At 39.3% G+C, this 12,950-nt stretch overlaps 1 protein-coding gene across 2 annotated transcripts in view; it reads right to left on the reverse strand.

The window, feature by feature from the left end:
• Positions 1-12,950, reverse strand: part of LOC140362874 (metabotropic glutamate receptor 4-like) — a 173,294-nt gene that overhangs the window by 17,903 nt on the left and 142,441 nt on the right. For both annotated transcript variants that reach the window (XM_072449136.1, XM_072449137.1), the window contains exon 4: positions 1,169-1,304. In XM_072449136.1, coding sequence (XP_072305237.1) covers positions 1,169-1,304 — 136 coding nt within the window. The remainder of the gene's footprint in view (positions 1-1,168; positions 1,305-12,950) is intronic.

Raw genomic sequence — 12,950 nt, forward strand, 5'->3', positions numbered from 1 at the left:
AGTTGGATAAATTAACTGTACAATATAACTTTGTATTCCAACTGATTAATTCTATTCCATTACATTTATATTAAAATAGACAGTAATATTATAAGCATTGCACCTCTTCCCTGTGAGCAGTTGCACTTCCATCTCACACTGACAAGGATTCACACGGTTCAAGGATAGAGCAGGCATTGAGTTCAGAAATCCCCCTGGCTTTCTGTAATTACTATATATCCAGACTATTAGGCGTTATCGGGGCCGGATTAAGTCAATGAGCAATGGCGCTTTGGCCTGGTCATCGTCAAGAGACTGCCTTGTGCTTGTCCATCTCACTGTTGTCTGGGCAACTCAGGTCTCCGTTGGGCCACAACAGTGTAGCTCTGTGTGTGCTGTTCAAATCTGCAGCTAATTAATTTGTTCTTAATTTAGATCAGAGACTTAATGGGAGGTTACGAGTTTCAACAATGCATTGTGTATGTCTGTGGTTAAAAACAGGAATAGAGTGGTTTAGTAGAGAGCACTTCTTTCCCATCAAGGCTAGGAGGCATCTGCTTTGTTGTAAAAAATAAAATAAAAAAGGAGATCAAAACATAACCCTGATGACCTTCTCTTTAATAAGTACATTTCACGTTAAAGAGAAGTCATATTTATTACCAGAACACCATGTTTGGTTTTACATTTTTATTTTAATTGGCTCTAAATGCCACCTCTAAGCAACATCTGGGTGCTGAAAATCTTTGGACACATCCACTGGAGATATTTTTGACATTTTAATGTCAGCTGTAAAGAAGACCTGAGGGGAAGACCTTGTTCAACCTTTATAATAAATGTTAAACCTTATAAGGACTATAAATCTGCATACATGAAGAGCTCTGGTTATTACAGTGGACATGGGACTGAATGGGTCTAATTGGGTTTATTTCTTGGCCACAAACTATGGAGTAAACTAAATGTGTGAAGTGTCTTGCTCAAGGACATAATGACCAGAGTGTGTTTTTGAGTCTGGTTTGAACCGTATACTCTCTGGTTGGTGACTAACCCCAACTACTATTGTTCCTGTTTTACAATACCTCAACTTGACAATACTCTGATAGTCACTCCATATTGTAATGTTTGTATTTAGATTTTAGGTCAGATTTAATTTGTATCATATTTTGTATCATATTTTGCATCTATTGCATACCTGATGTCATCCTCATTGGCGAACATAATGACAACTCTGGCGTTGGGATTCTCACTCAGTCGGCGGATGATCTTGTCAAACTCATTCAGTTTGGGTTCACGTGGTATTTTTAATGACTGGGAGATGCACAGGCCACCTGTAAACACACAAGTAATTTGGTTACAAAACATATTCAAGTTAATCACTAATTTGTATTCAATATTTATTTTGTGCTGTTGTTCCAAAGGGAGGTGATTGATTAGAATACATTTTTTGTTTGTTTCAATAATGTGCAGCATTGATTGAACTAGTTTAAACCCTGAATTGTGAGTGCTTTTTGTATGAGTGTGTATTCTTTGGTAATTTGAGATGATGTGAGACAACTGCAGTTTACGAACTAACTCAAGCTTAGCATTCCATTCTCATTTGAGGATAGCTGTTTTGTCACGCAGGCAAAATGCCACAGTATGTGCATGCTAATGAATTTCCCCTTCGTGACCAGTGCAAAGCCTTCTCCGATTAACAATCAATGCAGAAATAATTGCCATTAGTTCAGTTCATGACTGTTGGACCCACATCACCACAGTTTCCATCTCACATATGGTCTCAGAAACGTGAAATGTGAGTGCACGTAGGGAATCTGTTAAATGAAGTATTATTTTGATCTGCTTCGTTGTGGCCACATGAACATCACATCCACATTAGTCAATACAGTTCTAGCTCACTGCATGGGCTTTTGTTCAAGCAGTAATCTGATGATTCATTCCTCTCAGAGCCTCCTTTGGTCATGTATGTCACTACAGACATGTCACTATAGACCCTCACTCCTCTTACCAGGCTTCTGATGTGCATTCTTTTGTTTAGGGGTATTTGTCTCTGCACTCAGCCATGGCTTATTTATCAGTGCACAAACAGAAGATTCATTTTTGCACTTCTAACAATTATTAAGCCAGTTTAGAAGAAGCATAGTTCTGTTGTGAGCATTGTCTGATAGATTTTTTGACACACAAAAATGTGCCAAATGATTCTTTGGTTTGGCTGAAGGCTCGGACGACTTTATTGTTGACTTCTTGCGTTTTGATGAGTTTAAGCCCATCCATAAAATTGTTTTGCTAATGCCATGTTTGCCAATGGTGCTTTGACTAATCTCATGTGAATGTTTATCTACGTTATCCAAAACATTTATACTTTAGGTAAATCAACTTTAGTTGTATTAGAATACGAATGAAATAATAACATTTATAATAATAATAAATATGTGTCAGTTGTGAAGAAATATGAACTCACTCTCTCTCTCTCTCTCTCTCTCTCTCTCTCGCTCTCTCTCTCTCTCTCTCTCTCTCTCTCTCTCTCTCTCTCTATCAATCATTAGACTGTATAGTTGCCGTTGCCTTCAGTCCCCTGTTCCCCCAACAGCTGCTGTGTGACGATAGAGCACTCGTCTCGTCTCCTCTCTCGTCGCACATGAGCGGCAGGCTGCAGCTTTGGTTAACCTCTGGAGAACAGAGGCAGGGCCAGGACCAGAGCAGGCCCTTGGGAGTTTGTTTGCTCGGAACAGGGGCCTCGTGGGGGCCCTTCTTATAACCGGTCTCAGCTATAAGACAGAGCAGTTTGTTTTACTGCAAACACCACACTCACACTTTGACATCTATATACATCAACTGAATGAGTGAAGCAAACATGTACGTTTATTTGCATTTGTTTGAGGAACTTTAAAACTGTTGTTTTATAGTATTTTTAATGCAGGCCTACTGTATTTTTTTTGTATTTTAAAGGATTTTCATGTGGAGTAGGAAAGTTGAATGATTGGGAAAATGTTCATATTTTTGCCTCTTCCTAAGTGACTTACTTTTTGTTTTCGGAAGTTCTTTAATGGTTGCTTATAATTCAGGAACTAGGATTATTTTATGTGTGCGTCCATACTAAATCACTGCAAAGTAAACTATCATCATCCAATACCATGTTCTAACACAACACAATCACTCTTGAGTATTTTATTTACTTAATTTTATTGCCTTAAAAAAATATTTAATTCATACATGTAAATTATTTAATCAAGATTCATTAATTTAGATGAAGTCTCATTATATTTATCTATCCATCAAATATATAAATAATTGCCTGTCTGTCATATTGAACACATTATTATCTGTCACTTCATATCATCTGGGTGAAGATGCTCTGAAATTACATTTCTCGCCATCAAGTTCCTCTAATTAAGTAAATTGCTGCCACACTCATTGCATACTTTGAATTTAATTGCCTTTAATGAAACATGGCTCTTCATAAGGGGCAGGTTCTCATTTTTGGATTCATTTCGGTAATGGACAAAATGTAATTTAAGGCTCCCCTGCTCTTCTTGTTATCACACCATACCTCTTCAGAACCACAGTGTCATAACGACATATTTGAAAGTATTAGGATGATGTACCAAAAACAATTTAACTTGTAAAATAGTTCAAAGCAATCACATCTATGAGTGCAGCTTTATGGCAATAGCACTTAACATCTTATAATCAAATCTTTTGGTGTGTGTGTGTTTACTTTTGCCTTCATTGCTTCATTCAACCCTCAATCTCACAGCATCTTCACCTATGGGAGTGTCTTTGCTCATGCAAACGTTAAGCAACATTTCCCCTCCATCCCTTTTTGGGAAATGGGAGGTTTTGTCTATAAGAGTTTTTGTTTATATGGCAAGGCAAGTTTATTTGTAGAGCACATTTCATACACAAGGCAATTCAAAGTGCTTCACACAGCAGGAAAAAAATGCTTTAAAATCACAAAGAAATTACAGAAACAGAAATACAATAAAATTAACTAAATTAAAAATTATCAATCCAACTGATTGTCTAAACTAATAAAATCACAAACAAAAGAGAAGAGTGCAAAGAAAAAATCCTTTCAGTCATATGCGCAGCTAAACAAAACTGTTTTTAGCTTAGATTTGAACATTGTCAGAGTAGAACCTGTCTCACATCTTCAGGAAGACTGTTCCAGATTTTAGCTGCATAAAACTGAAATGCAGATTCCCCATGTTTATTCCTGACTCTGGGCACCAGCAGGAGGCCGGTCCCTGAGGTCCTCAGAATCCGAGATGGTTCATATGGCACTAACATGTCCAAGATGTTCTTTGGTGCTAGGCCATGGAGAGACTGGTCCACAAGCAGAGCTGCTTTAAAGTCTATTCTCTGAGCCACAGGGAGCCAGTGCAGAGACCTGAGAACAGGACTAATGTGATCATACTTCCTGGTTCTAGTTAGGACCCGAGCAGCAGCGTTCTGGATGTACTGCAGCTGTTTTACAACTCGTTTGGAGAGGCCAGTGAGCAGGCTGTTACAGTAGTCTAGTCTACTGGAGACAAACACATGGATATGTCTCTCTAAATCTGGTTTTGACACTATATTTTTGATTTTGGCCATGTTTATGAGAGTTCTTCTATTAAGAGTGTTTTTTAAACTTCCTATAATCTGTCCTTTTCCTCTGTATCTACCTGCGTTGTATCAATGAAATTTCCCCATATGTGGACAATAAAGGATTATCTTATCTTATCTACTCGTGTTGCTCCGTACTTATTGAGCAGCAATCCACAGTGTGTAAAGGGCTTCTCTCTCTTTTATAATATTACTTTTTTACAAGCCAGAACACTCTGCTGACAACTGAGCTACTGCTGCACCAACCCCACTGATTTACTTGTCCAGCCAATGAAGATTTCTTTTCCCTTGAACTATTGTATCAAGTTTTAACCAAAAATAGCATGATGGTTTATACTGTAGGTAGATGTGATGTGCAGCTGCATTTGGTTGCTGTCCACACTTTGAATTCCTATCCACTTAAAACAACATCTCACTTAGGGATCATCTCAAAATGGGTTGAAGCTGAAAAGACGTAATTTTTTTCGTCTCTCTCTGGACCCCCTCCCCCCCTCAAAAGACGAAAGACTGGCTTCACATAAAATGTTAACGCGTTGATAAAACGATAGTAGCTTTATAGACCCTGCTCACCTCTAGTGAACATCTCTGAACATCCTTTGGTATGTTTATCAGTAGAAGTTATGAATTCTCCAAATAATGTCACCTGTTGCGCATGTTTGTTTACTCAATCCACATGGTCCACGGCGCGCCGTGGCCAGCGCGGGGAGCGGGGCGGGTGCTCCCTCGCGCTGGCCACGGCGCGCCGTGATCACAACGCACCACGTAAAATTTTTCGTCTTTTCAGCTTCAACCCATTTTGAGATGATCCCTTAATGTCTCGCTGCTGAGCATTAGTCAAATGAACAGCACAGCAAACTTGTCAGCTTTACTTGTCAACTTTCATACAATGCTGGTGGAATCAAACTAATGAAAAAGTGCCGATGCCACCTGGATTAATGCAAACAAAGTCTTGACTGTTTTCTCATCTTTTCATCAAATAAACACAGAGACGTTACAAAAAAAGTAGGGGTGTTAAAAAAAATCGATTCACCTAAATATCACAATACTCACAGTCACGATACTGGTATTGATAAGCCTATGTCAGTATCGTGTTATTTTGATTATGTCAATCATATTAATGAGGTTGCCAATTCTGCCAAGACAGTAGAGGGCAGCACTATGCCATTGACCCTTTCAGTCAAAGTACCACTTTAAATGATTGTATATACCGATATTAGAAATTACAAGTAGTTTCTTTGTTTTGGAAACAGGATGTGCCGTGTCCCCAAAGTATCTCTACTTTCACTGATTCAGAATCAATACTGAATCATTAAGTACTTTCACTGAGAGTCATTGAGGATCAATACTTTCACACAGTCATCTTGAAATATTGTATAGTGACATGTGAATCGTGATACGTATTGTATCGCCAGATTAGAGGCAATGCACACCTCTACGAGAATGTGACAATGCCTTTTATTGCACTTCCTCTGTGCGGCTCATACTTTTTCGAGTGATTGGCTAGTTAAGCGTTTTTCACATTCAGAGACGTTCTTAGACCCTTGAGTGGCTAGAAAATGGACAGAAACCCGAGGGACGAATGTCCAGTTTCAACATTTGTTTAAAAAAAAAAAAAAATCACAGTTTGTGTTTTAAATAGGCATACAATTGAATCAACACTGAAAGCACGCAGAAATTAATCAACTTGAAGTTAAATTATGTCAGTAATGTCAATAATAAATCTATATTTTTCCAGATTTTATCTAAGTTAACTGAATGAATGAATGAATAAGTTAACTGCAATTTTACAGAATTACATTTTTGAAAAAAAATTAAAGAATAAAAACATGACAAACATTTAAACTAGGGTTATAACAGGCCTACCAGTCCGAGACTAAAGAAGTTATGAATGCAGACTAACCCAAAGGAGGACACAACATAATCAACTTTTTCTCCAAAGAAAGCCTGGACCTGCAGACGATCGTGCCAGAACTTACCAGAAGAAACCCACTGGCAGAGACCTAAGAGTTTTTAGAAATTTTGAGTCAAATATATTACTGTTTTGCATTGCAAGACTAGACCAAGCTCATGTGATTAGGTTTAGTTTTTGTTCTTGCCCAATGTATAGTGTCCTGAAGCAGCCACCAAATCCTCTTTGGCCCCTGAGGTGGAGTTCTGTCACAGACTCACACCTCACTGTGCTAGCCGAGCTGTGGTGACATAAAAATGAATTTCTCCCTCCAGGGATCAATTATACTATAACACCCCATTATAATTATTATAGAGGGCCCTACAGAAACCCCTGACGACCAAATTCCATCCTTCTTGACCAGTCTGGTTTCATTTTGCAGGGGTACATAATGGACATAACTGGACTTTCCGTTGTTCAGTTTCTCTTTGCAGCAGGTGTCTGAATCTGATTTATTATATTATGCGTAAATAGAATTTCAAAAAGCTCCTCAAAGGGAATTTGGCCACAACCCTATTACAGAACAGACGGTGGGAGATACAGACAGCGCACTGTAATATTACTGGGGTTCAGTGTTGAGTGCAGTTGTGAGAATGACACTGAACAGGATTTAATGTGAGTCAAGCGTTTCTCTCCAGATTTCACTACGCCTGCACATTTGGAATGTCTGATGTTTAAATATTGCTTGAACAAACATGGTACAACATCACTAGTTTTAAATAAGAAACATGTACTGGGTTCTACTATGTCTGCATAGTGATTATGATTTACTACGACTACTGAAAAACTACAAAGCCATATTAAGGTCATTACCACATTCTATGTAATTGTCATCGCTTGTTGCCTTTATAAACACATAATCATTATTAAAAAGCATATTTTCTTTTCTTTCTTTTTTTACAGTCCATCTATATCCCATTATTTATATACTCTGCATAGAATAACACACTCTTCATTTAGATACTATAACTGACCTTTTCCAGAAGTTTTTTTCGTTTCTTCCCTAAATAAAACATAAAATACAGAACAGGACAGAACACAACCGCAGTACAAACGGCTAAATAAAAAGAACACAAGTAGCACAAAACATTCAAAGAAAAATCACATTACAGTCAAATCCCACCGTGTCTAAAGTCTGTAAAATGTCTCCATTTCCACATTAATTCGGCATGTTTTTTCCCACATGTCCAATATAATGTCAGTCCAGTCCTTTATTGTAGGTGCATCTTATGTCTTATGTTATGTTTAGGGCATTTTTCCATGCTGCCAAGAGTATGCTCCAAAGGCCATGGCAGGAGTTTTAAGGTCTAAGTACATGTACAGTACATGTAAAAGTGGATAGCGATGTCAAAAACTGTTGCTTTGTTGATCTCAATCCAATATTTCTGAGCAACTGGACAGTCCCATAACACATGGTATTGGTGAGCCTCCTGGTAACCACAAACCGATCCCTAATCAAAAATAGTCCCGGATACAAGGTCCGAGACTACAGTCTTGAGGAAGCCCTTAACGTTGTCTTTCTCCGTGCCCTCATAAATTCCCACCAGTCTTGGATTGTTTTTTGTGAGATCTGGACTCCAAATTCAGAATCTTGCTCTTCGCCCGCAGTTTCATCAACTTGGCTCTCAGTTCGCTCAGCTCATCCGTATTGTCTGAAATACATAGCTCAGTACAAACCACACGCCAGCCGACTTTCAAGTCTGCCTTCAGGCCTATCATGTCCGCTTCTAATTTGACAAAGCAACTGCCGCCTCAGCCTTTATCTCAGCTCTCATTGATGCCATCTCACGCTGCAATGCAATCAGCATGGATTGCATTCAAGTGTTACGTCATCTCCCCTGTCCACCTCGCGGGGATCTGCACTTTAGAGAAGGCACGTCTGTGCCATAATAACCTGCAGAGGCACCCCTTTTGAAACTGTGCTAGTCATACTAGCATTAGCTTTGGCTTGAGCTTGAGGTGTTAGCTTCTCACAAAGGTTACTATCTGTTATGTTAGGATGTTTGGATCCCAAAGTGTCCTTTTCCATCTTGTTCTTTCCTTTTATTTTTTTATTTTTACAGGTGAAGCTGAGATTTCAAAGGCAAAATTGGCAGACAGACTGACCGGAGTGACTGAACTACTCTTGCGTCATCTTGGAACTCTTATTCTAAATCTAGAGAATACCATAAACGCTAAGTTAAAATTGCTCTATGCTTTCAAATGCCAAGGGTGGTTTTACATCTTTTCGAGATTGGTCTGATTGGACCTCTTGTCTTTTCAATTTTGCGGTGTAATTTTGTAAAGTGGCTCAGTTGAATATTTGGATTGAATATTTGGTTATGGATTTCAGACATACTCAAGGGGAGAGGGTCTGATGCTTATAGGAAGGGTATCTGCATGCTGACTTGTGGAATTAGATTGAAAAGACTGTGATGGAGCAGTCTTTTTATTCAAATCTTTGAACAAACCATAGCACTGAAGTTATTTTGGGTCCTTAATTGCATACTACTGGTAAATTTCAAGTCAAAAATCAGCTTGTTTACCTCTGATTGTTTGAAAAGTACCCTTGAAATAACTTTAAATCTTTAATTGCTTCTTTATCTAAAACAAGTATACCGAAGTCTATTTATTGTCTATTGGCCTTTTTTTAACCAGGAAAGTCCCACGAAGATTTAGAATCTTTTTTTCAGGGGAGTCTTGGCCCCAGAGGGGAGGAGCCCATTATGGAAAACTGAAGCACCTGGAGGAAACTTACGCAGACACATGGAGAACATGCAAAATCCACACAGAAAAGCCCACGATGCCCGGAAGTCGACCCCAGGTCCTTCTTGCTGTGAGGCGAGAGTGCCAACCACTGTGCCACTGTGTTGCACAACTGAGGCTTTAACATTACCATCAAGCTTCAAGTTGCCCTTACATTTGACTTTGTGAACTGCATTAGTGTACCCATTGGTCTCTGAGATGTAGAAAGCCCTGCTACTTGTATTGAATTTGCAGTCTGTGAAAGTGTTTACTGGCAAAAATGGGCTGTTTCTATAGCTTCACTCTGGCTTCTGGAGTTGATGGATCAACTCAAAGTATTTGTTGGCGTAGCTATTTTCTTAAGCCAAATGGCATCCAGTGATGGTCTTACATCAGACTTCTGGCCTGGTAGGAAAGCCCCCAGTCCCAATAGGAAACTGGCTTCACTCATTTATCGTACAGAGCAGAGCGCAGGAGGGCATGCTCTGGAGCACTGCACTCACTGCTCATTCTTTAGATTCTTTAAAGGACCTATCTGCATTATTTTCGCATTTTGAATTACATTATTACTTAAAATAACATATGCTGTTAATGTTGTAACTTTGTAACTGCTGCCTCTTGGACAAGGGCTCCCTTGTAAAAGAGGTTTTTAATCTCAATGCGACTTTCCTGGTTAAATAAATGTTGAATCAAATGCTTGCATGTGCGAGTACATCGAAAAGTGAAGTAGCCTGTTTGAACTCTTACTCTTACTGAAACCGCATATAAATGAAACATAACCAATTTGCGTACAACACATTTGGGTCAGAATAGAATTTTTTTCACATTTGAGGTCATTATACTGCCACTTAGTGGTGACAGAAGATTTTAAGAGTTTAGAATGTTCTGAATAAGCTTCAGTTGTAGTCATCTGGACTCAGTTAGAAAAAATAGACGTTTCGACTCTCATCCAAGAGTCATTGTTCACCTCACCGTCTTCAAACGAGTGATTAGAGGCTTCAAGATGGAGATGCACGGCGCTCTGTGGTCCTGAACTTGTATTTCTTCTGTGCTGATAGAGCCTCTTGTGTAGAGGCTGTTTCGTCTCACCTATGTAACGTTCTTTACAGCTTTCTTCACTGCATTGGATCGAGTAAACTACATTGCTCTGTTGAAGCCTCTAATCACTCGTTTGAAGACGGTGAGGTGAAGGTTTTAAGCAGGGAGAAAAGATGGTTTGAAAGAGGAGTCAAGGAAGCTATTTTTGTTAAAAAAGAAAGACCTTCTTTAAACAGAAATGGAGGGCTAAGATTCAATCTTCCTGGTATCTATAATGGTATACTGAACCCCTGGAAAGGTAGAGGACCAGGACAAGGACATTTAGATGCTAATCAGGTACTCAGGGTGGTTGAGCCAGGGTCTCACAAAGACAAAGAGGATTCTAATAGCCCATTAAAATTCTGAATAGGCTAGCTCGGTAGATACAAGGGGGGAGTTTCTGTTGAAACAAACAACTCTTGCTACTTCAGGAAGGCTCCGCCCAATGGGCGGGTCTTACCACAGAACAGTATTAATATCGGAGTTCTCGATCTAAGTTCTTTTATTGACAATGACTCTTGGATGAGAGTCGAAACGTCTATTTTTTCTAACTGAGTCCAGATGACTACAACTGAAGCTTTTTCTACTATGGAACACGCCTGGACGAATGAGGGATTACACCGACAATGTTCTGAATGTTTTTTTTTATTTTGTTAAAGGCGACGTCTTCTTGCACCAATTCGCAGCACTTCAAATTAGCCACATTATTCCAAGAGGCACCAGTTGTTTTTTTCTCATGTGGCTGAGTTCAGGTACTAAATAAATAGTTTTTGCAAATCATTATTCAATCTGTGGCCTTATGGTGTTCTATCAAAATGATTAAAACTTAAAATAAATGTCCTCATATGTGCACATTATTTTTCTAAACTACATGTAAAAATATAATTCTTTGTTTTTACACTCATCAGGTCCCTATCAACCCAAATAACAAAGATCAATTAAAGCCGCAAGCGGCATCCAACGGCCCTCGCGGGCCGCCGGCCTTCCGACTCTGCTCTCTGCATTTTACAGAGATGGCGCTTACGCAATTGTCTAAGAACTAAGACAGTGACACATTGTACATGTACAATGCTGTGCTTAACCAGTGCAAATGAACACAAATGTCGGTCAAATGTGCAGCTCCAGCGCACAGAGGCCGTGACACTTGGAATAAAAATATGGATAACTTTTGATGCTCCGCTTGTGTAGATTATTTTCCCAAAATATGAGCTTGATCGAGCTATTGCCCACAGAGGAGTTCATTAAAGTGTGAAGCATAATAAATGTGAACATTTCAAGGATTTGGCGTTTTTCCCATTTGTGACATATATTTGCGGCTCTACCGCACAGAGACCCTAGTACTTAAAATCAAAATATGGATAACTTTTGATGCTCCGCTTGTGTAGATGATTCTCCCCAAATATCAACTTGATCGGGTAATCGCCCTAGGAGGAGTTTGTTAAAGTGTGAAGTGTAAAAATGTGGTCATTTTAGAGATTTAGCGGTTTCCCCATAGGGATAACATGGGATGTTTCTGTCATCGCTACGGTTACGCCGTACAAAATATGACTTTGGCTCTCATACTTGTATGATCAGGATGGCAAATTAGAATTTTGTGCAAAATATCATGTCATTTAGAAAAACTCTATTGTTTATAGGCCACTCTGAAGGCCAAATAGTCAGAATTCTGGGAAACGTTTGCGGCTCCGTCGCACAGAGACCGTAAAAGCTATCCTTAAAATTTGGATAACTTTAGATGCCCCACTTGTCTAGAGGACGTACACCAATTTTGAGGTTGGTGGGCAAAACGCACTAGGAGGAGTTCGTTAAAGTGTAAAACATAAAAATGTTGTAATTTGAGAGATTTTGTGGTTTTCCCATAGGGATAACATGGGAGGTTTCTGTCATCGCTACGACTACGCCATAAAAATTTAGGCATTTTTGTGATTGGCTTTTGTGATCGGGACGGCAAAATAGAATTTTGGGTAAAGTTTAGACAATTTTGGTAAAACTAATTTTTGACCTTCAATGTTAATTTAAAGGTCACTCTGTAGGGGGCGCTATCGCGGCCATTTCAATTTTGTCAGCCTAAACTGGTCCAAACTAGAAAGTTTAACAACTGATTCAAATTTGGTCATAATCGGACTGGTTTTGATCAAATGGGAGCAATTTTTAGATCTGCAATATTCCAAAATAAGTTGTCCAACTTTGCGGCTGCGCCGCACACAGACCGTAGAAGGTATCTCAAAAAATTGGATAACTTTAGATGCCCCACTTGTCCAGAGGACGTACGCCGATTTTGAAGTCGGTGGGCAAAACGCCCTAGGAGGAGTTCGTCAAAGTTTGATGTGAACAAAATGGCTAACACAGCGTGTTTTCATTTTCAAAGGAAGATGGCGGCCATAGGGTAAGTCTGGGGGCGTGGCCACAATGATTTTTTTTTGTTTGTCCTCACGAGAGGAATGCGTGTCCCGAATTTCGTAGCTTTACGCCAAAGTTGACCTCGGGGCGTCTCCCATAGGCTCAATGTATTTTGACTTTTGTCGGTGGCGCTGTCGCGCCATTTTTTAACGAAAAAAAAAATGGCCCAGAAAAGATAAAATTTTTCGCCGATTCTGAATTTTGGGCAAAGTTTGGTGAGTTT

The sequence above is a fragment of the Eucyclogobius newberryi genome, unplaced genomic scaffold (assembly GCF_026437365.1).
Source record: "Eucyclogobius newberryi isolate DKJ021-1_F unplaced genomic scaffold, fEucNew1.0.hap1 SCAF_17, whole genome shotgun sequence".
Classification (NCBI taxonomy): Eukaryota; Metazoa; Chordata; class Actinopteri; order Gobiiformes; family Gobiidae; genus Eucyclogobius; species Eucyclogobius newberryi.